We start from the raw sequence: 27,962 nt of genomic DNA, 5'->3' as shown, positions 1-27,962 counted from the left end.
GAAGCAGCGCAGATCTGCGGATGAACATCTGGGATATTTGACTTTACTGTGAAAGAAGCTGAAGAGCGGACACTGGAAGGACTGAGCCTCCTGTTTGAGCATTTCAGCCTTTTTTCATTTTTTCACATTTTTATTTCTAATGTTCCATGTGTGATGGCTAATGTGTCATCTCTTGATGTGGGAGTTTTGTTTCTAATTGTGGTGACAGCATCGGTGACAAACGGTAAGTAGGTTCTTATTTTGTTTGTTTTTACAGATGTGGACAGTCTAATGGCTTAAAATATGTCTAAATAATTACATTATTTATGTTTTGTTTTTTTTGGGTTTTTTTTAAGTTTTCTTTATTGCTGGCTGGTATCTGAGTGTGTTTTTGTTCATGCAAATTGTGATTTTTCTTTCTTTTGCTGCAGCTAAAGTGGCTCAAAAAATAAAAAATAAATAAAGTAAAAAATCTGTTTTCTCATAAAAGACACTAATGAAACTTACTCTTACAGTATTAGAGGTAATGACAGGTTCATGGAGTAGATTCACTGAGCCATAAAAATCAGTGCCAGTGCTATTAAACCACAAAAGCTGCACCTTCAGCCTATTCCTTTTGCACCATTAATATTTCATAACCAAACCCTTCTATGTATGCACACACACAAGGGTCTTTGTATGTATATATCATTTATTATATAGATTAAAGTGCTACAGACTAACTCAATGACTTGCAGTTGTTTTTCATAGTTTGACTTGTCCTGTAAATTATTGTTTGTTGTAGCTGTGGGTTGTATTTCACGCTGCCCCTTGGTCAGGACTCCCTTGGAAAAGAGGTTCTTAACCTCAATGGGATCTTTTTTTTCTGGTTAAATAAAATAAATTAAAAAAAAAAAAGAGATTTTATTGGGCAAAATCTGGGACCTCGGGTATCAAATTTCATGCCATCTCGTGTAAATGTGTGCTGGTGTGACCATAAACTTCCTGAAATCCTTGAATTCCTGAATCCTCTTTTGCTGATACATTTATTATATACCAGTATATATGATTATATATGCACATAGTGTTTGAACATGACCAAAATAAATTACTTCTTGTCTTTACTTGTGCACAGACACATAAAAGACTAAAATTCCATTGACACTGTGAAAATGTCAGGAATATGAATTAGTGCTGCTAAGTGTTTGACAGGTAATTAAAGCAATAAAAGTGAAGTGTTAAACCCAGACAATACGATAACAAATGCCTCAGCCCAAAGTGACAAATAAAAGCCACAGGTGACTCATTTACATGAAATGAAAAAATGTATCAATTCATGTCATTAGAGAAAGAATCATTCAGTGACTTATATCCTAAGTCTGATCTGTGACTCAGCTGCTTATCACAGGCTGTGTGATAGAACTTTTTTTTTTGTCATGATGGTATTTTAATCATTTTAGTTGATACTTGTTGTTATCACATTAAATGCCAACAATTTACTCTCACCTTAGAGGTTGATTTTTGGTCCTGAGGCAATGTTAGGGACAGCAGATGGTTATTTATATTTCAGATGGTTCCTAATGTTCCTGTATAATCACAATAAGACAAACACCAAAAATATTTCAGACATGCAATGGTAGAACAATTAAAAAGATTAAGATTTGAAGCGTTTATTGTCGTATGTACAGTGAGGAAACAGTTTCCATGTACAATGAAAGTCTTGGTTTGCTGACTCAGAATGACCAAATATACATAAATTAAACTAAAAAAGTATAAATAGATAAAAGATTTTTTTTTTTTTTTAAATGAACAAGACAGATACAAATAGTGCAAAAATAAGACCCAACTATGAGTTTTCTGTCCATGTTTGTTTTTTTGTAAAAAGCTGTGAAACTCTCATCCACAAACTGTCCAACGCAAAGGACATTCTATTAAAAAAAAAAAAAAAAAAAATCTGAAAGAACTGTTGCATCATGATGCTTCCAATATCGGTAATTATTTAATTTTAAAAAAAGCTTAAAACTTACACTTGTTGTACTTTCCTGGGTCTCAGGAGGTTAAGTGTTCAACATCAATGTATGGAGGATGAATAAAATTGAGTTTTATGACAATGTAAACACACACACTACAAACTTTTTTATCATAATGACATAATTATAATAATTGTTTTTTCTCAAAGACCTCATTAATACAATTCAACTCAACTTTACTTATAGAGCACATTTCATGTAAAAGGCAGACTCAACGTGCTTCAAAACAGTTACATAACATAAAAACATTAAAAAAAAAAAACAAAGACTCAAACTTCCTCTGAGCCTGTGTCCATATCTCCAATAGTAACTCTACACACACACACACCCCAATACATAATGATGAATCTGTAATCAGTATCTGTTTTTGTCTTATTTCTGTTTGTCCCACTGTCTTGTCTCGTCCTGTCTCTGTACACTTTCGTCGATATGACCCCTCCCTTTATGTAAATGTAAACAAGCAAGGAATGGCTGAACATGTGAATATAAAGTTGGAGATTATTACTTAAACATGAAAAAAACTAAAAAATAAAGTTGTCCTACGAAAAGGGGTGGTAGTAGTGGGTTTAAGAGTGAGAAAAAAAAAGTAACTACTCTTTTTGCCAAAGTTGTGACGCTCACGTGGACAAACCTTGTGTTTGTGTGAAACATTAGTTCTTTCAGAGTCTATACGTTCCCTCAGGGTTCTTCCAGCATGTTTATGTTCAGTCACGTTAAACCAGGAAAGGAGGTTCTCAAAGCGTCTCGTGTTGCTCTGATCTGCAGGTTTTTCATCCAGTAAAGATGTAATCCAGAGGAGGGAGCTGGAGGCGCTCCGACTGACTGCGCCCCTGCCCATCGCTGCCGCCTCTGCTTCTCCAGCTGGCGAGTCGACGTCCTGCTCCGACTGCGACCCTCCGGGAGCCAGGAGGCGGGCCAAGAGGTGCACATGTTACACCTACAAAGACAAGGAGTGTGTGTATTACTGCCACCTGGACATCATCTGGATCAACACACCAGAGTAAGTCATCCATCACATCCAGGATGGAAGTGACAGCGGGAAGTTTCCCATGTGACCTCTGAAACTTATATCTGTGTTTATACTGTGTCATCTTTGAAGAACAGGTTCCTTAACTCTTTCATGCATAGTGGTCACTACAGGGGACAGTTCTTCTCCAGCTGTTCTCTTGTATATTCATGGGTTTTGTTGTTTTAGTTCCATATCAGCCAACACAGCGGACACTTATGCACCATCTCATACACTGACATTCACACCATTACTGTAACTTTGCTGTTCTTGATAAACCTGATCTGCACTAACATGTTTGAGTCTAAATCAATTGCTTGTTATTATTATTAAACAGTGTTTTGGGTATTTTCTTAAACATAGGTTATTTTTTGTTGTTGTTTTTTTTTGCATATTATCTCCATGAAGTGAGTAACGACTAGTTTATTAGTTAGTTTGATCCTCATTAGCTGCTGCACACCACAGCAGCTACTCTTCCTGGGGTCATTAACCCTTTCATGCATGAATTATAAGAACCTTAATCAAGATTTTTTTCCTCAGTGTTTTTATTCCTCTTTAAGCATGAAAAAAAAAGTAATGCAATTGATTTTTCACAAACCTATTTTTCAAAAATGTCCTCTCAGCTGAAAATGATGTTAATTTTAGATGCAAGAAATGTGTTTACTGATTTACTGTGAGAAAACGATGAAATAAAGACATTTTTAATGCTGCTAATCTGATATTCTCACATTTTAACATACCTACATGGATATAATATGCAAAAAAAAAAAATTAAACAAACAAAACAAAACTTAATTACAGTCTAATAACATTTAGCATTAGCATGTAACTTTGCACAAACAGCAAAGTTACAGTAATGGTCTGAATGTCAGTGTATTATGGGATGGTACATAAGCGTCCACTGTGTCAGCTGATATGGAACTAAAACAACAAATTCTTTATTCTTCTATTTTGGTTTTAATTATTCTTTTGTACAGCACTTTGGTCCACTGCGACTGTTTTAAAGTACTTTACAAACAAAGTTGGATCGGATAAATATGCATGATCCCTATTAAATAAACCAATAAATAATACAAAATAAATAAATAAATAAATAAATAAATAGAACAGTTGCCCACTGTGGTGACCACTATGCATGAAAGGGTTAACAACATAAAAACAAAGCACCACAATTTCCCACAATTCACTCAAACAGGATGTACATACACTCATACTTAGAGTATGTTAAAATGTGAGAGAACATCAGATTAGTAGCATTAATTTATTTTTTATTTCATAGTTTCCACATGATGTATCAGTAAATACATGTTTTGTTTTGTTTTGTTTTGTTTTTTGCTTCAAAAATTAAATACATGGTGTCAAACTGAGTGGACATTTTTGGAACTCCATGAAAAATAGATTCATAACAAAATTTTCAATCGCATTGTTTTTTTCATACCTAAAGAAGGATAAAAACACTCAAGAAAATAAATCTTGATTGAGGTTCTCACAATTCATGCATGAAAGGGTTAAGGGGATCACTAGAGCATCCGATTTGCAAGGCTTTAACTCAATACTCCTCCCTCCGCAAAGCATGAGAAAGATTTAGGATGAAAAACGGAGCTGACAAAACCCACTGTTTTATGGAGGTGTTTTCAGTGACTTCATGAACGGTAAAGATTACATTTAATTCCAAACAGTCCAGAGTCTGAACTCTGTGGTATTTGAGTTCCACTGAGGGTTGTTGTCGGTGGCCAACAGACAGCGAAGGGGAGGCGTCCACCTGCTGCTTTCACACTAGACCCAAACACTTTTTCATTCCAGCAGACCATGATTATATTTTCTTTTGTTTTGTTTTTTTTACTATTAATCTTATTTTACATCATTTTCAGGCAGCTTTAAGGGTTCTATGTGTAGGATTTGTGCGTACTTATGAACTCATGTGAAGTATGTGTTGGCGTCTGTTTCATATTTGACATCATGTAACTCCATTTCAGTGGTCTTACCTGCCTACATCCATGATTCAAGTGTTGTTAATATACTTAAACTGAAAGTAAGATGAGACTGTAGAATCTTCAGTGTTCTGGCATTTATGTCCCTGGTGCACAGAGGGCAAAAGCTGATAGCAGACATGTCGTTATGCAGCCCAACACAAACTTATGACCTCCACCAGGAGGTATTGTCATCACTTTGCTTTTTGTTTGTTTGTGTACGTGTTTGCATGTTTGTTAGCAAGATAACTCAAAAAGGTATGGATGGATTTTCATGAAATTTTCAGGAAATATTGATACTGGCACGAGGAAGAAATGATTACATTTTGGTGGTGATCGGGGGGGGGCAGATCTGTCTTGGTGGAGGTCTGCGCTCTCCGAGTGCTTTTCTTGTAGTCCAACTCCACTCTCTTTTTCTTTTTTAGTTTAGTTTATTTCGAATATGCAGCAAAACAAAGTAATCTTACTTAGTCCATAGAAATAAAACAGATAGTAAAAAATCATGGAAGAAAAAAAAGAAAAAAACTTGCCTTTCTTGTTCTCATTTCCAATTATCTCACATCTTTCAACGAGACGTGCATTGACCTGTCAATCAACTGGGGTGACACTGGCACCTGAGGTATCCAATCAGGTTCCAGAGGTGGGCAGCGCTAGTTAGCAATATTTTCTTCAGTATGACCCACCCTACACCGCCTCTGATTGGCTCATCAGTCCTCATGCCTAAAGTTAACCAATCTAATCAGTGAAAGTACCGGGTACTAGCCAATTAGAGGCAGAGTAGGGCGGGTCATGGCTTCACCATCCAAGGGAAAAAAAAAAAAAAAAGTGGGTATACACAATGCTGACGGAAAAATAAGTAGGTATACTCCGTAGACTGCCGTATACTCTGGACTACACCACTGCTGTACATGAAAACAAAGTGTGACTTCATTTGCACATTCGAAAAAGGAGTGGGAGGAAGTAGAACTTATTTAATCCCACCCCTCCCACACAACAGTCCATCCTTTACCTCCCATCAGCAGAATATATGAAAAGGTAATGCCTACTACCACACTACTGTGGCACAAAATATGGGTTTGTCCATTACCACAGACCAATCAAATGTTCGCATTTGTACTGCAGCCAATCAGGGATACTGTTACATGAACTCATTCACCTCTTGTATTTATTTATTAATTTTTTTGGAGTATACCTCAGTTCATTCTTTTGTCTTTTCTTCCATCAGTTTCCACAGTACTGTGGTAGAAAAATACACAAATTAGTGATAGTATATAGTACAGAATAGGAATTATTGTTCTAAATACTCTATATGTTGTTTTATGGCGTTCTTTGCTCTGGAGGCTGGAGAAGGTGGGCGGAGCTACATGTTAGATGCAGCAGTGTGCTGTGTGACTTCAGTTCTGTGCCAGTTCAGTGTATTGAGCACTGCGGTTTGAATTCTGCACTCTGAACGTGGTCCCAGTGGCTGATTTATATCAGTGTCAGATTTACCTACCGGTGCAGCCTGTCACAGCTTCGAGGAGATAATAGTCAGATTTGTTGCCTCCTCTGGGTGACTCTGGTTTGACTGCATATTTAAAATGTATGTAAACACTTAAGATGGATGAAAGATAAAGTGAAGAGTGATAGTTGGAGTCGGGTTGAATGGATAGAGAGGTGGAAAAATGTAAGAGGTGAAGAGGTTTACAGCTGTTTATCATAAATGGCTCATATTTGTCTAAACCCACTTTTCTTAGTCTGTTCATTTCTTTGTGTATTTGGACCCTAATAGTTCATACAGTTTGAATTTGAACCCTCCAGCTGCTGCAAAACTATCTTTATATTCATTTGGACAAAAATCCAGTGGATTTCTACAACCTGTTTTAATTCCTGCTAATTTGTCACGTTTTATAACTAGTTACAACATGTGCACATATCAGGTCCAGACTTCTGACGAACATTTCTCCAGTATTTCTCCATAATTGTTTGTCAGCAGCAGTGGTTGTAGTCCAGACTGAAAATATCTCCAAACTTGGAGCCCATTACCTAAAATGTTCAGTTGATGGTTGAACTGGACAGAGCATCACAGCCGACAACCTGGAGGGGGCGGGGCCTGAAGTGGCTCATGTGCATTTAAAGTGCTTAAAGCGCTCTAAACCACCTTTCTGGTGTCATTACTCAGAAATAGGGTTGAAGATGGACCTGTGGAGTTGAATGAATGAAGAATTCAGACCCAAGCAGAGCATTTACAGTTTATGGAGACCACAGGGAAATGTGGGAAAATGAAGAATTCCATTTAAAAAAAGAAAAATATCACTGCTTTAAATAATTCTAAGGAAGAATTTGATGCAGATTCATATTAAAAGACCCAAACATCGACTGGTGTCCAAGACCATCTACTGATTTAATTAAACTGTGTAATACCTGTTGATCCACTAATTCTATCAATCCATGTCAATAATTGTTGTAAAATACAGTTCTTCATCTTTTCATGGTCATCAGATATGACCCATTTGGACGTTCAGAGGCTAAGTAGTTACCATGGAAACACCATCATCTTCTACAACACTGATTCACCAGTAAAACCCATGGAGTTGGATCAATGACAGTGGATGGACACACTGGGTTTATGATCAGTTAATGATAGATTTTACAGGAAAAAGTCACTTTCTTCAGTTTTATCACTTGTGAACATTTATATGATCAGTAAATTATTATTATTTTTATTTTATCTTTATTTAGGTGGGACAGTGTACATTAATGAACACATTTATACATTCTATTTCAGTATAAACATGTAAATATGCCCGAGTTAGCATCAGTGCTAATTTTTATCCGTAATCCCAACTTAATAAATAAATAACAGTGATCCATGCAATACAAAGCAATACAGTGGAAAGTACATGATTTACATGGAAAAAAAAAACTCAAAATAAAAAAGGATAATATTACAATAAATGTTGATAAAATACTTAAGATAGGTTAAATATAGAGAAAAAAAATCATTTGGGAACTGACATAAAAGTAGTACTGGGTCTTCGTGGGTTAAATGATCTGATCCAACAGCAGATAAGGTCAGACTCGCTGTGCCCTTATCAGACATCAGTGCTTTACAGATGAAGATGAACACGGCTGCCAAGTTGCAGATTGATTGTATTTTCTTTTGTACCAAGGGGTCATAACATGTGGTGTTAATCAGGCTTTAAGCAGAATGGCTTTCCTCTGCTGTCACTTATTGTGTGGGTTCGTTACACACAGATCACTGTTGGGTCAAAGAGGCTCAGCAGCTTTATCTAAGACTCAACAGGAAACCAAAGGAGAATTGCTTTTGTTTTTGTTTTTATATATGGATAGTCTTTTTTTTTCTTTTTAACTTAAACTTTTGTTGGTTTTTCCACAAACAAAAAAAAAAAGAATGACCATGATTTTGTTGATTTTATCCTTTACACCCTCACCTCACGGAGCTCACATGACGTTTTCAACTCGTAGCGTTGGTAAGTCGGTCCTGTAGACCAGTGGGGATAAGTGCATTCAAAAGTGTGGACTTGAAACACTCTCCCACTTTTTATTTGATGTTGATCGAGCAAATACAACCGGAGATATGACAGTTTGAACTCTGAGCAAACAAACGTGAGTAAAAGTATGAAAATGAGGTGTGTGTGTGTGGGGGGGTTATATTTCAGACCATATCTATGTCATTTTTTGTCCTTTTTCAAAAAAAAAAAAAAACCAAAAACTGGCTGAATGTGCAGATTCTAGCATTTAGCATTACAGGTAAGGGTGAGGATGACCCCCACCTGAACCTGACGTGGAAACCGGGAGGTCCAGGAGTGGGGTGGTGGGGGGAGGTGGGAGGGGGGAGGGGGGAGGGGGGAGGGGGGAGAAAACACGTATCTAAAGATGTGCTTTTATGTCAGATATTTGAGTATACTTTTAATTTACTCCAATTTTAATTTTCTATACCTAATATTTGGAACCAATATTTACTTTTAACCTAAGACCCAGGACATGTCAGCAATGCACAAGCTTTTTTTGTTTTTTTTTATTAAATAAGTGCCGATATTGGAAACATGAGGCAACAGTTTTCAGATGCAGTTTTTTTTTATTTTTATGGAATGTCCTTTGCGGTGGACAGTTTTCTTTCCTTTTTTTGTATAAAGTTGTGAAACTCTTGTCCACAGATGTGGACAGAAAACCCATAGCTGGGTCTTAGGAGGTTAAAGTCTTTGAAAAGGTTTGTTAAGCATCTTTGTGTTATTTATGCAATAAATTATATACATTTTTCAAATCGGATTTTCTATTTTTTGTTGATATAGTAGGTTAAAATGAAAAAATAAGAGACAGATGAGATAGATGAATTTGTGCTAAAAAAAAAAAAAAAAAAAAAAAGAGATACCAAACGTGGGTATAGTAAACATTTCTTTATATAGTATATAAAGGCAAAATCAGAAGTACTCAAAAATGGCCAAAATAGGCTCAGACCCCTAAGGGTTAAATGTAAGAAAAACACCTGATTTTCATTGAAAAAAAACAAAAACACAAAATACAGAAGATAATATTATAATAAATGGTGACAAATCGCTTAAGATTGGTAAATATAGAGAAAAAAATCATTTGAGAACTGACACAAAAAAAAAACACTGGGTTATTATGGGTAAATTCTACAGGAAATATTGTCAAGTTTCTGCATCAGGTCAAACTCTACCCTTGAATAGGTCACTACTCACCTGTTGGATACTCCGAGCTTTGTTTTTGATATTTAGAAAGTGTTCTTCTGGCGCTACATTACTTTAGATTTATCTGTGGCTCCAGTATAAAACCTGTGCCTTTTGTGATTGACTGTTCACATGGAAGAATGTGTGAGAATAGGTAGAAGTATTTGGTCTGACTAATATTAATTATCAGCTGCCTCTGAGGGGATAGCTTCTAAAGTAGCTGCAGCTGCAATAAGTTGACCTTTTGACTGTACAGTTTTCTGACTATTGAGGTTTTACTGCCTCTTATGAAGAAAGGAAATCTGGTTTTATTTTCCAGCTGAGGATTTAAAGTGATTTAGTCTTTTTGTTTTTTAGATACAAGTAATGGATTGTAGTGAAATAGATGAAACATACATAATGTGCTATAACAAAGGGGTTTTACTTGTGAGATGTTTTTCTGACCGGTAGCAGAAATGCATGGTATGGTAGTTCAACAAAGGATGTGTCAGAATCCTCTCATTCCTCGGCCAAAGTTAAATCAGATACAGACTTAAATTAAAAAAGGTAAAGATCAAACATATTGGTCTGAAACAACCTTCATCTTCATCTGATTAATGCTCAAGTTCTTAGTGGGTGGGTTGATGAAATATTTAGATTTGCTGTGCTTAAAAGGGAATATATCAATAGGTCCAAATGCTTGTGCTTATATTAAAAATCATGTTGGAGTCTGTTTTGAGCTGGAACCCAGTTGCTTGTTGACCTCAGCTAACTCCATCTAAACTAACACCAGTCTGGGATGCCTACGTCCATCATAACAGTGCTACAGATGAAGAACAAAAGGAGAATTTGGCAGCTAAAATAAACATTTCTGTGGAAAAAAAAAAAGAGTCTTCTACATAGAAGATCAATATACAGGCTGTTATCATGGATGTAGGAAACCAAGACAAGTCATTCATTTAGAAATGGAGTTAGCTAAAGTCAACCAATGACAGGGTTGAAACAGGGTTAAAAAGGAGCAATATTTAGTTTTTTTTTTTTTTTAATTGAATTCTTCATTTTCTAACATTTCCCTGTGGTCTCCATAAACTGTAAATGCTCTGCTTGGGTTGAATTCTTCATTCATTCAACTCCACAGGTCCATCTTCAGCCCTGTTTCTGAGTAATGACACCAGAGAGGTGGTTTGGAGCACTGGCCCTTTAAATGCACATGAGCCACTTGTACACAGTATTTTAAATACAGGAAAATACCAGATTTTCACTGAAAAAAAAAGGAAAATAAAAAAGGAGATTTTATATATATATATATATATATATATAAATAAATAAAATGGTGATAAATCACTTAAAAAGGGTTAAATAGAAAGAAAAAAAAACATTTGAGAACTTCCACAAAAGTAGCACTGGATCTTTGAATATTATTGCATAAATTAAATGCAGACAAGTATCACCTGGCTAATAGTGAAGAATATAAAGTTTATAAATAGGCCAATATAGACTGAAAAAGTACTTTAACTATACCTGCTCTTCAGTTATAAAGCATACTTATTCCAAGTATACTTGAGCAATATACTTGAGCGTCACCTGTTTTCTTAATGGAATGAAGGTGAAGTGTACTTCTTTAGTCCATGGGAGGTGAGGGTTGCGTGGTCATATATGATCATGTGACCCTGCACCGCGTCATCTCACCATAAGCAGAGATTTTAGTGTTTTCCAAAGCACTAGCACTGCCTCCTGGTGGATGAGAGTCCCTGCACAGCTTTGTGTTAAAGCTAATGCCTGAAAAAAAAACAAAAAAAAACGCATATCTCCATTTCCTGCCAATGTGGTCACGGTACAGTCAGTGAAACGCAGAACTCCAAAACCACTAAACCTTAACCTCTGTACTTCCACAAATGAACAGGAGCACAAAAGGAGAAGCAATGACGAGTATGAGATGTTTAAGTGACATGAATGCGGTCTGTAAAAATGTACAATATGTCCATGTAAGGCTGTAATCTGAGGCTCTCTGTAGGAGTTTATAAATGGTAGTTGTCCAGAGTTCAGGTGGATCAAGTGCCATTCCTAAACAGATCCTAGAGCAACAAGAGGTTCAGCCTCTGAACACTTTAATCTTTTCAAAGGGGGGCACCTCCTTCAGCCTGGAATCATTTCACCATGAGATGAGAAGACAAACCTCCAGAGAAGCCCGTTGCATTTTTTGTTTAATTCAGTTCACACAGACACATGGTAACACAGCATTTTCCTGTTTTACTTTTCTTTATCCAAACTATAAAAAACCAAATACATTGACAACGGGAGGTACCACTCTCACTGTGAGCAACTTATTTTATAGCCCATCTTTCATGTTTATGGGACTGTTTGCACAAAAGATACACATGTAAAAGGTCTGGATTTGGATGATAATTTAGGCGCCGCGTCTGAAGTATTTGTTATCTCAACACAATGACATCCACATAAACCCTTCACCCTTTGTTGGTTCAGAATCTCCAGACAGTCTGAATGTTTAGTGCACAGGAAATGTGGGATAAGGAGGTCAAGGAATTAGTGGCAGAATGGGGTCAGAGGTCAGACAGTGGTAATCTCCAACATCTTTCATCTTTATTGAAGCACAGGTGCTGTTGAAGGGAAGAACCCCTGTGGACTGCAGGTTTTTATAGATATAGATGTACTTTATTTATCCCAAACTGGGATATGACAGTGTAGCAGCAGAAACACGTACAATAAAAAATAGAGTACCACAGCAAACACGAGTAAAAAAAAAAAAAAAAAGAAAAAACACAAGAGCAAACACTATCCATTATAAATTAGAAGTATTAAAAGATCTGGGTAATAACTAATGTGCTAAAATAGAAGTGTAAGGTGCAAAACAAGTTTAGGATGTTTAGGTTCTAGGATAGCCGTTTTAGGAACGGACACTACAACAGATACAGGAGTTTACAGAAGTTTTAAAGCAATTTCATCACTTTGTACCAAAGTTGAAGCTACACATATAAACCTGAGCTGAAAGCTGATCAGACAGAAGTCACAGTGTCACGGTTTAGTACGTTGGTTTTTTGGAACAGATGGTGCACAGGATGGAGGACCCACACTCAACACACAAAGTCAGAAATGTTCTTTATTTTGAGTTAAACTCACTGATTCTGACAGAGGACTCTGACACAGACGGCAATCAGGCAGGGAACAGAACTGGGGAAACAGAAAGCAGATGTCTTAATCCTATAGACCAGTGGTTCTCAATTGGGGGGGGTGGAGCTCACTGTCACTTTCTCACAGCTTTATCTACAGAGCTGTATAACCCACCACATCCTCCTCAGTCAGGTCTGTCATGTTACTTTTACAATTCTGTACCACCTCCCAGTCCCACAATTTTTTTCAAGCATCTGTTGGGTCATAATGCTGTTAATGTGGTGTGGTTCAAAAAAGGTTGAGAAAACTTGCTATAGACAGAGGGCGGGTGGGGTTTCTGGGGTAAAGGCCAGGAGGAGTTGTTAGAATCAGAGGGGGTTGGAACCAGGAAAACAGGTCCAAAACAACACTGGATTGTCAAACAAGAACCCAGAAGAATCTGGGAAAGAGTGGCTGAGGCAGAGCTGCTTATATACTGACCAGCTGATAAGACACACCTGAGAGCGACAGGTGGACCTGATGTCACTGATGAGGTGAAGTAAGGTGAGGGAGAGGACAGCTTTGAAGCAAACTGTGACAGCTTTTAATGTTTTCACTTCAGTAGTACTGTGTACGGCTCACATTTTTTATTATTGATTACATTTATTTTCCTCATTTCATGTGTTCTGAGCATAAAGAGAAATTTCAACTTAAACTAGAAAAGCAGACCTCTGCCAAGGCAGATCAGTGCCCCCCCAATCACCACCAAAATTGAATCATTTGTTCCTTGTGCCAGTATCAACATTTCCTGAAAGTTTCATCAAAATCTGCAATTTGGTCTGTATGTGGAACCTGAACTAAAATGATTCATATCTTCAGTGTGACTTTTGCATTTCACAAATTCATCCCATGGGCCAGACTGGACCCTTTGGTGGGCCGGATTTGACCCCTGGGTCGCATGTTTGACACCTCTGACATAACTGGATGTCAACGTTCACATTTCAACCAACAAGAACAGACAATATGAGAGGTATCTAAAAGTGGGAATTGCAATTCTTCAGTATTCAATACTAGAGAAGCAGACCTCCGCCAAGGCAGATCAGGTCCGTCCCCCCACCCCGATCACCACCAAAATTTTATCATTTATTCCTTGTGCCAGTATCAACATTCCCTGAAAATTTCATCAAAATTTCATCAAAATCCTTCCATAACTTTTTCAGTTATCTTGCTGACAAACAAACAAACTAGAAAAGCACTCAGAGCGCAGACCTCCGCAAAGGCAGCTCAGTGTCGTTGTCCACCCCCACCCCACCCCCCTGATCACCACCAAAACTGAGTCATTTTTTCCTTTTGCCAGTATCAACATTTCCTGAAAATCATCATCAAAATCCACACTTGTAAAATAGAGTACTGTATCAGGAAAAAAAAAAAAAAAAAGCAGTACTGGGAGGTAAAACAAGTTATTGCACAGTCAATTAAAAGCGTGGTATCAGTTAAGTTAAATGTAAGAGTCCAGTCATCCAATTAATCCGCTCTCATTGACTTCTGAGTGAATTAAAACATCCCTGAACCTGCTCTTCTGTTTTTCCTGACACATCACTAATACCCACATTTCACATTGTGACTATTATCTGTTTAAATCCTCATTAGTTGAGCTGACGTTGTGTCTGAAGCTCCTTCCATCTGTGAAACATCTTTTAGAGTCTTATAGACTTTATATTGAATATCCAACATCAGAACCATCTGGGTCTGCTTGGTGGTTTCATACACACCAGCGCATGGCAGATATCAGCTGCTCATCTGTCCCATGCAGTGTGTGGAAACATTTACCTTCATTGTGTTCATTCAAGTTTTTCCTTTAATTTGTCACATGTCTGTAAGATACACCTTCCAACTGTGTCTTGCAAAGAAAAGCCCAACTTTTATATAAACTATAAACGTTTGCTGTCATGTTTGAACATTTGACCCATGAAATATTTGATGATGTTATGTAATAGACAGAGCAGAAAAACTGGCTACAGATTGAAACCTCAAAACAGGAAACCCATTATAATAAACAGTGCAGAAAGCCACCTTGTATTTTATGAAAAAGAAAACAGAATTGAAAGAGAACATCTGGCAGAGGACTCTCACACTGTCTCACAGAAAAAAGGCAAATCGTTTATTGACACGTTAGCGGTAGAGGGTCAGTTATTAGACGAGGTGGTGAAACGTATCATTCACACATCTGCACGCCAAGATGGGCTGAAACTGAAACAGGATCCAAAAATGCAAAATATCTGCCGTTCTTTAACCAACCAGAAGCACAAACATGAAAAAGAATGAAAATGAGTGTATGTTTTTTTATGAACTTGTGTAGAATTTAGATTTGTTGAACACCACAAAGTAGATCTGCAGAAAAAACACTGTAATGACTTCAGACAGTGTTTATTCTGGTGTGCATGTACAATCAGGATTTTGTTAAGTGATGGATGATCACGGAAGTTTTTAACCCATAAAAACCCAGTGGTACTTTTGTGGCAGTTCCCAAATGATTTTTTCTCTATTTTTAACCTTTCTTAAGTGTTTTATCACCATTTATTGTAATATTATCCTCTTTATTATGACTTTTTTCAGTGTAAATCATCTATTTTCTTATATTGAATTCATTGATCATGTAGATGTTCATAAAAGCTCAGAGTAAATTCAAAGGTTACTACATCAAAACAGAGAAAACTGCAGAAAAAATGACTGTTAAAGACAGTTTGACCAGCACAAATCAGATTTTTTTTTTTTTTTTTAAATCCCACCCAGGCTACTTTACTTTCATATGTGGTCCTAGATCTGATTTGTTTCTGATTTTAATCTATTCTTGTATTTTATTCTTTTATTTAGGTTTTATCTATTCTTCTGTATTTTTATTTATTCATTTATTTTTAAATTTTAAATTTTATTTTTTACAGTTGTTCTATGTCTTTTAATCTATTCTTGTATTTTACTCTGTTATTTTGGTTTTATTTATTTTTCTGTACAGCACTTTGGTCCACTGTGGTTGTTTTAAAGTGCTTTACAAATAAAGTTGGATTGGATTGGATATTTTGCAATGTGACTTTAATCTGAATGGTCAAGTCGCATTTATCCGATTAAAACATCACTGAAATGCAACAAATGTAACAATTCTGCGTCCCAGGAAGAGGATGTTGTAATTATCCATATTACGTCCAAAAATAACGAAGCGAGACTCTCGGTTTAAAAATACGCATTCATTTTACAGCGTGCAGCAACTTGAAAACACATACAACTTTTCACAACTCGTGGCATACATACATCTACTTCCGTGAAAAATTTCCTATACCTCTTAGGTAATTCTAAGCCTCATGGGAAACATAGTTATCTTAATCTTAGCATTCACTGTGGCTTATTTTAGGTCAACTTTTAACATAAATAACAAATAAAATATACTGTATATTTTACTCAGAAATAAATTAACATGAAATTGCATATGTGTCATGAAATTATAATAAATCCAAACACAAATTACTTGTACTTTATCTTTCCCCAAATAAAGTCACAACAGAGGAGGAGTTGCAGGAAAAACATATTTCCTTCTGTAAACACAGTGCATGTCTGCGTGGTCACGTATTACGTCAGGACCTCTTTTTAACTTATCTTAAGTGTTTTATCACCATTTACTGTAATATTATCCTCTTTATTCTGAGTTTTTTCAGTGCAAATCATCTATTTTCCTATATTTAAGTTACTGATCATATAGATGTTCATAAAAGCTCAGAGTAAATTCAAAGGTTATCATATCAAAACAGAAAACTGCAGAAAAAGTGACGGTTAAGGACAGTTTGAACAGCACAAATCTGATTTTTTTTCAAATCCGACCCAGGCCACTTTCATATGTGGTCATAAATCCGATTTGTTTCTGATATTTTGCAATGTGACTTTAATCTGAACGGCCAGGTCGCATTTTTTTATGGCAGTTCCCAAATGAATTTTTCTCTGTATTTAACCTTTTTTAAGTGTTTTATCACCATTTATTGTAATATTATCCTCTTTATTATGAGTTTTTTTCAGTGTAAATCATGTATTTTCCTATATTTAATTTACTGATCATTAGGGATGTAAGAAAATAACGGTTCCAGAATATATTGCGATATTTCATTTCACAATACTGTATCGATATTATAAAATGTGTATCAATTTTTTTAGGTATTTATTCAAATGCAGACATGGCGGAAGTTTATTTTTGGTTGGTTTTTTTTTTGGTTTTTTTGGTCTTTTATTTCTATATTCACATGGGTATTTTGCTGTGTTGTTTGAATATGACAAAAGTAGTATTGTGATATTGCAGGTCATACATGTAGTTTTTTGAAATTGATAACGCAAATTTGTTAAATAATGGTTAGCTCAGACATCCTAAAAGCATTTTTAGTGTCTGAGAGAGGCAGATGTTAGTCTTCAGAAGCAAAACAAAAAAATATTGCCTTATTAACAGTATTGTGATATATTGCAATATATCATACCGTGATCCTCGTATTGGGATTTGTATCGTATCACCAGATTCTTGCCAATACACAGCCGTTCTGATCATGTAGATGTTCATAAAAGCTCAGAGTAAATTCAAAGGTTATCATATCAAAACGGAGAAAACTGCGGAAAAAGTGACTTTTTCAGTAAAATATATTCTTAAATAATCATAAACCCAGTATGTCCATCCACTGTCATTGATCCAACTCCATGGGTTTTACTGGTGAATCAATGTTGTAGAAGATGACGGTATTTCCATGGTAACTACGGAGTCTCTGAAGGTCCAAATGGGTCATATCTGATGAGCATGAAAAGATGAAAAACTGTATTTTGCACCAATTATTTACATGTATTGATAGGATTAGTGGATCACCAGGTATTAAACAGTTTAGATCAGTAGATGGTTTTGGTTTTTGAGGGTGAACAGAATAAATACAGGGTTCTGGATATTATGAAATAATGAATTCTGCCCTTTTTTCAAGTGTTTTGCTCAGTTTCTGTTCACTTTAGAAGTATTTATTCACTTTTATGCCATATTTCAAGCTTTATTCTTCATATTTCAAGAAGGTAAGTGTTTCCATGGTGACTACGGAGCCTCTGAATGCCCAAATGGGTCATATCTGAAGACCATTAAAAGATGAAAAACTGTATTTTACACCAATTATTTACCTGGATTGACAGGATTAGTGGATCAACAGGTATTAAACAGTTTAGATCAGTAGATGGTTTAGGTTGGTGTTGGATGTTTGGGTCTTTATGGGTTAATGTTTTGTACTTGATTGACTCACAAATGTTTCTTATACCAAGTCACCATCTTGCATCCAAATGGTGACAAAGGACAAAATATTAGAAACATCTTTCAACGTAATGAATTCCAGCAAACAGCGTCTGAAGCAATGATTGTCAAAGTGGTGTCCTAGGATCCCTGAGGCTTCATGACCCATAGCAACAGGATCAAAAACATAATTTGATATTTATACATTCATAGTGGAACAGTTTTGGTCAATAAAACCGGCATATTGCATCCATTACTCCCACTCATATTAACATTAATCCAGTGGACACTCTGATATGATTATGATGCATCATGTCACTCTGAGTACGTTCAGACAGCAGGCCTTAATCAGTGGTGTAGTGGTCCCTGGAGAGGTGGGTATACTCTCAGTTTTTGCCTTTTTTTTTTTTTTTTAAGTAGTCCAGAAAAACGCTGTTTTAGAAACAGTGACATATAAGACTACTCTATTTATTTTACCCAAAAATCCATCAGTAGTATTTGCTTACTATTATAAAATTATCATAACTTGATCAGGAGCAGAGCTAATTAGAAATATTTTCCTCTGCATGACCCACCCTACTCTGCCTCTGATTGGCTCCTCATACCTAAAGTTAACCAATCTAATCAGTGAAGGTACCAAGTACTAGCCAATATGTGGCAGAGGTCATGGCTTCACCATCCTAGGAGAAAACATGAGTGATGTGGCTCAGGTACGACAGGAGATTTAGAAGTGGGTATACGCAATGACTGAAAAATAAATAGGTATACTCCATATACTGCCGTATACCCTGGACTACACCACTGATCTTAATGCACAATTCGGATTTTTTTGGTGAAATCTGATTTTTTTGTGTGCTTGTTCATACTGTGCATTAACCCATGAAGACCCAAACATCCACCAGCAACCAAAACCATCTACTGATCTAAACTGTTTAATACCTGTTGATCCACTAATCTTATCAATCCATGTCAATAATTGGTGTAAAATACAGTTTTTCATCTTTTCATGGTCATCAGATATGACCCATTTGGGCATTCAGAGGCTCCGTAGTTACCATGGAAACACTTACCTTCTTGAAATATGAAGAATAAAGCTTGAAATATGGCATAAAACTGAATAAGTACTTCTAAAGTGAACAGAAAATGAGCAAAACACTTGAAAAAAGGGCAGAATTCATTATTTCACAATATCCAGAACCCTGTATTTATTCTGTTCACCCTCAAAAACCAAAACCATCTACTGATCTAAACTGTTTAATACCTGTTGATCCACTAATCCTGTCAATGCATGTAAATAATTGGTGTAAAGTTTTTCATCTTTTCATGGTCATCAGATATGACCCATTTGGACCTTCAGAGGCTCCGTAGTTACCATGGAAACACCGTCATCTTCTACAACATTAATTCACCAGTAAAACCCATGAAGTTGGATCAATGACAGTGCAACGTGATATCATAAACTGCGTACAGATAACAGGCCTCTTTTAATTGGCATGTTACCTGTACACATTATAAGCTTTCAGCGTGTATATTTACACCACGTAAAATAACATGTGATTAGCGCAATTAGCAGCTAGCGCGATTAGGGCTTAGGTTTAGTGATTAGCGCAATTAGTGGCTAGCGCACTGACACGCCATCTAATGGCATTAAATAACAAACATAAGATAGAAATACTCGAAAATTCTGAATTGCAACCTCAGTCTGTTATTGGAGGACCTAACAAGAGTTTATTACTTTTATGAAATTTTTCTAATTTTTTTAATGTAGAAAATGAAGGTCAATGAAGTTAGCACATTTGGTTTCTTACCAATAAGTGACAAAAAAAAAAATACAAGAAAAAAAGGAACATGTATTTTTGAAGATTAGAGCATCCCCTTATCAAGCATTAGACCCCCATGCGTACTGGTCCAGACCCCTGTCCACATCCACATGATCCCTTTGAACATCATTCCTTACATTAGTTCCATTACTTCATAGAACCAAACAAAGCACAGGTGGACCTTACAGACCCTGGAGACCACATTGGACCTTACAGACCCTGGAGACCACATTGGACCTCACAGACCCTGGAGACCACATTGGACCTGACAGACCCTGGAGACCACACTGGACCTTACAGACCCTGGAGACCACATTGGACCTGACAGACCCTGGAGACCACATTGGACCTTACAGACCCTGGAGACCACATTGGACCTCGGATTGTGGACTCACTGTCCTCACTGGAACTGTTACTGTCACTGTCTTGTAATGTATGTGGAAACGACCATAAATAGTCACTTGCCTGATAAAGGGTTAAGCTCAACAAACCTAGCGGAATTGGGAAAATATGTTGACCGTTATTTCTGGTTTTATTTTATTGGAAACAGTGACAGGAGACCAAAATGCAGCATGTTTTCAAGAGCCAAGAGTCCAGCCGAGTTAAAGCAAATCCAAAGTGATCGGAATGCATAAGAATATAGAAACAGCAAAGAAATATACCCTCCAGAAAACACAGATGTCCTGACAGTGAACCTGGCCACGCCTTCAGAGAACACACTGAAAGCCTCTTATGTTGTGGCTTCACACAAAAACACACACGACTGCACAGGAATTCATAAATCATCATGATCTCAGTTGACCTTCAGTCACAGACACTGGGTAGATCATGTTCCTGTGAGCAATTTTCTATTCATTCAAAAAATCAACAGTCACTGCCACTGCGGTTCTGTTGATTGTTTTGGTTTGGCTTCTGTTCTTTGGTTTAGACACACAAAGGTCCATGTCTGAGAGAAAAAACAGTAAGCATTTCATCTGTGTTCAAAATTTCACACTGGAAAAAAAAAGCCCCTCTAAAAACAAGTAAAAAAAAACTAAATTTTTTTTTTTGTTTGAATTAAGCAAAAAAAAAAAAATCTGCTAATGGAACAAGTGAAAATGATCTTGGTAAGATTTCTTGAAATTAGATTTTCCAGATCTATTGTCTATAAATCAGTTCTTATATCTCACTGAACAGTTCCTCTTTAGGTGATTCTGTCTGGTTTTAAGTGTGATGAGATATTTGGACTAGAAATGAGAAAAATACACTTGGTAAGATTTAGATTTTTCCAGTGTAACTAATAGAATATGAACATTTTAGCAGGATCTTAAACTGTAATGTCTGTAAAACATAATTTTATTTATTTATTTTTTGCATGCTTTTTTTTTTTTTTTTTTTTAACTGGTAAAGCCACATCTTATAACTTTATTCATCCAAATTCTGCACTCTTTTACAGATGAAAGTTTTGTGATAAAATATTAGATTCTGTTTTGATCAAGGAAAAATGTGTTTAGTACTTGTGCAAATTTCTGGTGTAATTACATTTTTCCAGGAAATAATCTTTTTAAAAAAAGAAACAAAACAAACATAAAACAAGTGGTGCCAGGCACAACAAACCCCACCCCTTGCATGTATTTCAGCCATTATAAGTAAATGGAAAGATTTTTTAAAAATTCATAAAAAAATTTTGAACTTTGACCTACCTTTCCCAAAATGTAATCACATCTATTCTGGGTCATAGGTAATCTATAAACCCAATTTGGCATGAATCCAACTAGTAGTTTTGCTGCTATTGTCTATAAATCAGTTCTTATATCTCACTGAAAAGTTCCTCTTTAGGTGATTCTGTCTTATTTTAAGTGTGATGAGATATTTGGACTAGAAATGAGAAAATACACTTGGTAAGATTTAGATTTTTTCTAGTGCAGGGAGTTTGTTGACGTACCACATCGTTGCCTTAAAAGTGTCCTTGTAATGTCCGTAGGTTTTTAACAGTGGTACGTATGTGTTTGTGTTCCTCAGGCACACAGTTCCATATGGTATTTCCAGTTACCAGGGCTCCCTGCGGATGAAGCGTTCTGCTGGGATCGGGCGGGGGAGGGGGGGGTCCGAGGCCCAGCGCTGTGTGTGTGCACTGAGGAGCGACACCGAATGCAGCAGCTTCTGTACAGACAGGTAAGCACACAAACACATGTACTGTTCAGCATCAAGAGTCGAAGCATCTATCTATGTCATATACATATATATATATGTGTGTGTGTGTGTGTGTATAAAATGATCCAATCTAACTTTATTTGTAAAGCACTTCAAAACAACCACAGGGGACCAAAGTGCTGTACAGAAGAATAATTAAAACCAAAATAGAAGAATAAAATACAGAATATATTTAACCCTTTCATGCATGAATTATGAGAATTTTTCCTGAGTGTTTTTATTCCTCTTTAGGCATTAAAAAAAGAATGCGATTGAAAAAAAAAAAAAAAAAATGAACCTGTGTTTCATGGAGTTGCACCTGGACACTAGGCATTTAATTTTTGAAGCAAAGAAACATGTATTTACTGATATACTGTGTGAAATCTATGAAATAAAAACATTTTTAATGCTGCTAATCTGATGTTTTCTCACATTTTATCATACTCTAATACTATTCAATACTTACTTCATGGAGATAATATACAAAAAAATGACAACTTTAAAAAAACATAACATTAATTACAGTCTAATAACAAGCATTTGATTTCCACTCAAACATGGTACTGCAGATCAGGGTTATCAAGAACAGCAAAGTTACAGTAATGGTATGAATTGCAGAGTGTGAGATGATGCATGAGTGTCCAATGTGTTGACTGATATGGAACTCAAACAACAAAATCCATGAATAAACAAGAGAACTTCTGTAGAATAGCTGTCCACTATAGTGACCAGTATGCATGAAAGGGTTAAAGGCATAGAAACTGTACAAAAAAGAAAACAGTGCTATACAGAAGAATAAATAAAACCCAAATAAAAGAAGAAAATACAAGAATAGATTAAAAAAAAAAAAAGATAAAAAGCCATACAATTAAAACAACAAAATAAATAAATAGATAAATAAGAAGTATAAACAACTACCAAATAAAAACAACAGAATAAAGATAGTGCCTTCAAACATCTCACATGGCTTCAAAAGCCAAGGAGGAAAGATGGGTTTTATAACAATAATAATAATAATAATAATACATCACACTTATATACACTGAAAAAAACTGGGGGTGTTATTTACTTTGGAAAACTTAGGGAAGTATTTGCACTTAGAATTGTAAGTAAGTCCTACAAGGGCGATCATCAAGTAAACTTTACTTGCGGATATAAGTTTCTTTTACTAGCATACCTCAGGTAATTTACTGATTAGGATTAGGGTTGAATTTTACTGAATTGAATTTGACTTTCTCCATCTTTGTAAGTTTTACTTTGACTCCAACTGCTTCAAACTGAAAAATGCTAATGCTAATGCACCTAAAGCTATTGGCTTTTCAAGGTAATTTTTAAAATACTGACATTTTGGTTGAACAAAGTTACAGGAGAGTGAATATTGGTCACACTTCTTGGGTCCTAATACACCACACACTTATGAAAAGACAGTGGTATTTAGTTTTATTAAACTACACATGTGTAAACCAGTGCAGACTGTCTGACAGCAGCACAGAGCATTCAGTCATGGTGTCAAACTGAAATATTCCTTCAGTTCACTCAGATACTGTCCCCTATAGGCAGAACATGAGTCATAGAACTGCAGAACACACAACAGACACTGGCTTTGAACCAATATTTACAACCTGTAAGGTAGAGCACTGTCACATGACTCAGTGACACTGTAAACTATGTGAGTCACATGACTCAGCCCAAACTGCCCCCTTTATGATCAGTGTGGCTCGCTACGATACTTTTTCTAACTTTTATTAACAGACAATATATAAGTAACATTTACACAACATTTGACATATTTTTTCTGCAGTTTAGATTGTCTATTAAAACTTACTTGGTATTTCTAGGTTCATGTGTAGTGACTAAAACCTTTGAATATTAAGTGAAAATACAGAATACAACTGACTCTTCCCACACAGTTTATTTATTACATGAATGATATATTTAGTTTTACTTAAATAATTCCAGTTCTCGCTAATACTTACAATTAGAAAATAAAAATTGTGACAGTTGACCTAATAATATTACTACGCCAAATCTTGTTTTTTCAGTATAGCGCCTTCTTGGACACTATAAGACGCTTTTATGGAGGCTACAGTTTTTTGTGCTATTAAAATGTCAATATGCAGGCAGTTATGGTAACTGGGATGTATGGTGTTAAAATAAACAGTTTGATCATAAAACTGGAATTTCAATGTGTATAAGTTAGGCCTACTCAAAAACTTAAGGTATCAATTTGCATGGATATTTTTGAGTAGAATAAAAGTAAAACAATAAGTTAGTATAACAAAATGGAGTAGTTTTTACATAATTATAATTAAGTTGGTTCAACTTAATTAAGCTTGTAGAGTACAAAGCAAATCATGTTGTTTGAAATACCTTAAAAAGATGCATGGAAATTGTTACATCAATTCTTGCAAAAAAATAGACATTACTTTTTTGTCCATTTTTTGTTTTTGATATTTTTCATTTAAAAATATTTGAAACTAAATTTTGCCCTTTGAGTCTGTTTCAGACAGCATTTAGACCTTTACAATTATGTGGAATATTTGTCTTAACCTCCTAAGACCCAGGAAATGTCAGCAAAGTAAAAGCTGTTTTTGTTTTTTATTCAATAAGTGTCTATATTGGAAACATCATGATGCAACAGGTTTTTCAGATGCAGTTTTTAAAATTTTTATGGAATGTCCTTTGTGGTGGACAGTTTTCTTTTTTTTTGTATAAAGTTGTGAAATTCTTGTCCACAAATGTAGACAGAAAACCCACAGCTGGGTCTGAGGAGGTTAAAATTAAGTTGGTTTGACTGAATTAAGCTTGTAGAGTACAAAGCAAATCATGTTGTTTGAAATACCTTAAAAAGATGTGTGGAAATTTTCACATCAATGCTTGCAAAAAATAGACGTTAATTTTTTGTCCATCTGTGATACAGTAGTTTTTGATAGTTGTCATTTAAAAATATTTTAAACTAAATTTTTCCCTTTGAGTCTGTTTAAGATGACATTTTGACCTTTACAATTATGTATAATATTTGTGTTAAACTTGTCTGGTTCAAAAGTTCTGAATCAAAAAACTAGTGGGCGGTCCATCCACAACACCCTTGACCCCGCCCATGAAAGGGTTAATTAACTACAGCTGTATATTTGTTGGATGTGCTGAGGTGGAGAAGGGTTTCATAACTAACCCAGGATTTACAGGAATGGGGTTTATTTTAAAAGCCTTTTAAAAGTACATCTGAAAAGAAACTGGTTTGTGCAAGCATTAGATGTTACATAACCTTTTTAGATCTGTCACAGTGTCATCAATAACACAAGGTAAAATAGACGTCTTCAGTGAGCACTTCCCTACAAGATGGAAATGAAGAAGAAGAAGCATTTAAAAGTTAGATAAGATGTCGATATAATTTGTGGACGTTCTTTTGAGACAGGCAGGGGATGGTTCGTGCAGCTCACCGAAAAGAAAAAGTGTATTTCTCAGATTTATGTTTTCGATTATTCCTCAAACACCTTAATAAATTAAAGATGGGAGTAACTTGAACTATTTATTAAATTAGTGAGCGTTAATATCATCCAAAGTATGCTGTAAAGTGCTCCTCTGGTAACTACTATGCGGCAGATAACATGCTCATTCATCATATTACTTGTGTCTTTTTACTGTTTTTAATTCTCCTCCCTTCTTCCTGTCCTGGACAATGAGGCTTTGGTCTGTTAGAGTTGAACTACTGCTGTAGGGGTGGAGGAAAATATCTGTTTTCACAATACTATATCGATATGAAAAGGTACTGTGTCGATACTAAAAAGTACTGTAACGATATTAAAAAGTACTGTGTCAATATTAAAAAGTACTGTGCTGATATTAAAAAGTACTGTGTCGATATTAAAAAATACTGTGTCGATTTCTTGAAATAAGATTTTCCAGGTCAATTGTCTACACATAAGTTCTTATATCTCACTGAAAAGTTACTCTTTAGGTGATTATGTCTGATTACCTCCTCCAAGGAGGTTATGTTTTCATTGGGGTTTGTCTGTCTGTCTGTCTGTCTGTCTGTCTGTTAGCAAGATAACTCAAAAAGTGATGGACGGATTTGGATGAAATTTTCAGGAAATGTTGATACTGGCACAAGGAACAAATGATGACATTTTGGTGGTGATGGGGGGGCGGGGGGACTGATCTGCCTTGGTGGAACTCTCTGACTTCTTTTCTAGTTTCTAGATTTAACGATCTGAATTCAAGAAATCTCGTCCAGTGAAATTCTTGTGCTGCATGGACAGATAATCTGTACCTTTTTCCTCAGATTTAGTGTCTTTGTCTTGTTTTTAGACTGCCCTTTTTTGCAGTGTTGACTAAAGACTATTTTCTTTCCCTGCAGGCAGACGAAGCCTAAAACAGACGTGAAAAGAACGACTCAGCACAAGGAATGAACACACAGTGACTCATTTCTGAAAAATGGACGCGTGTTTTTAATGTGCTCTGTACCTTGTCATCAGACGGATGGATTATTAACCACCGAGCCGCTCTGCTTGCACAAAAACCTTCAGTCTTTTGAGGTTCCAGCTGAGATGCTACAACATGGAGCTGTTGTCCCCCAGCGTGCTGCATGTGTCTGCTCAGCAGGCGTGGACCATGTTTTTCATTATCTATCACAACCAAGGATAGTTACCGTGGCCAGCAGGAGTGAGTGGACCGTGAAAGACTGAGCAGACTGTGTAAAATCCACTCATATGTCGGCGCCCCGTCACATGGAGGTCAGTTCAAGAGCTGCCGCTGCCGTCGGACTCCATAACCTCATCCTGTATCACTCCAACATCAGCAGCAGAAGCAGGTCATGTGACTGTTTCCTCCACCGGGAAAAAACATTTAACTGCTCTGTCACCGCCTCTGAAACATCCAAGATTCGACTTTGGTTTGTAGGTTTCCCCTCATGAATGGAATTTGTTCATTTCTAACCATTTTGTGGAGATGTCAGCATTTCAGTGGATTGTTATAATTTTCACTGAAGTTTTGGTGGATTTAACAAACTGGAAAATGAAATTGCTTTTCTGGTGTTTCAGTATTTCTTCTATCGAGCTGAATCTATGCCACTTCTTGTGTAAATGAAATGTGTTTCAGTATATATAAATTATATTTTCATACAATACTTATATGTACAATAAAGGTTTATAATAAGATGTTTTATATAAAATGATATATCATGCTAATCAGCAGTCCTCTACAGTCTCTAGTCAAGCTGTAATATGACCAGTACTATAATGCAATGTTATTTATCTTTATTTACTTTTATGTGTGATTCAGACAACAACCAGTCATCTGCACAGACAGAATTCTAACACTAGTCGCTTTTCCACTGGACATCTGTGCAAAACTTTACCGATATTTACTAAATGGCGAAAAACAGAAGTGCGTAATGTCAATTTTTCCATGAAATCAAAAATGCGATGATTTGTTTATTTATTATCATGAGACAACACGAGAAGTCATTCCATAAACATGACAACGAACGTAAATATGGTGTTGGTTTACACATATATTAATTTTTGTTACATATTACCCCTCTATCTCATACTAAATTAAAAAAGATTGGGTTTCCTGGTGTGTCCACACGTACCGCGACATGTTTCTTCTTCTTCATCGCTTGCTGAAATGTACATCAACATCCGTTTTTTTAATTCACCTGACTCTAAAAAGGTCTTTCCATTGCAGTTTTGCGAGATATACCATTTGTGCTACGCCCGTAAAACCACCTCTTGCCAGCGCAAAAACTTTTAATCGAAAAATGAGACTTTTGTCAAAATTGTCATTTTTCCATAAGGTAAATTTTTATGCGCAAGTTATATTTGCGCAATTTGAGGGTCAATGGAAAAGCGACGAATAACACAGATTCATTAAAGTTGGGAATTTGTCTTCTGAATGTTTTCCCTGTAATGTTCATGCAAAATTCACTTTCCTT

The 27,962-nt window shown here is 36.0% G+C and overlaps 1 protein-coding gene across 1 annotated transcript; it reads left to right on the top strand.

Moving 5' to 3' along the window:
* On the top strand, nt 1-27,395 carry LOC115419172 (endothelin-3). The gene is made up of 4 exons (XM_030133824.1): nt 1-223; nt 2,754-2,988; nt 21,857-22,009; nt 26,385-27,395. Exons 1-4 carry the CDS (start codon nt 154-156, stop codon nt 26,434-26,436), a joined length of 510 nt encoding a protein of 169 aa, XP_029989684.1. The 5' UTR covers nt 1-153; the 3' UTR covers nt 26,437-27,395.
* Nucleotides 27,396-27,962: the final 567 nt, after the last annotated feature.

This window comes from Sphaeramia orbicularis, chromosome 5 (assembly GCF_902148855.1).
Source record: "Sphaeramia orbicularis chromosome 5, fSphaOr1.1, whole genome shotgun sequence".
Classification (NCBI taxonomy): domain Eukaryota; kingdom Metazoa; phylum Chordata; class Actinopteri; order Kurtiformes; family Apogonidae; genus Sphaeramia; species Sphaeramia orbicularis.
This window is presented reverse-complemented; position numbering and strand designations above follow the sequence as displayed.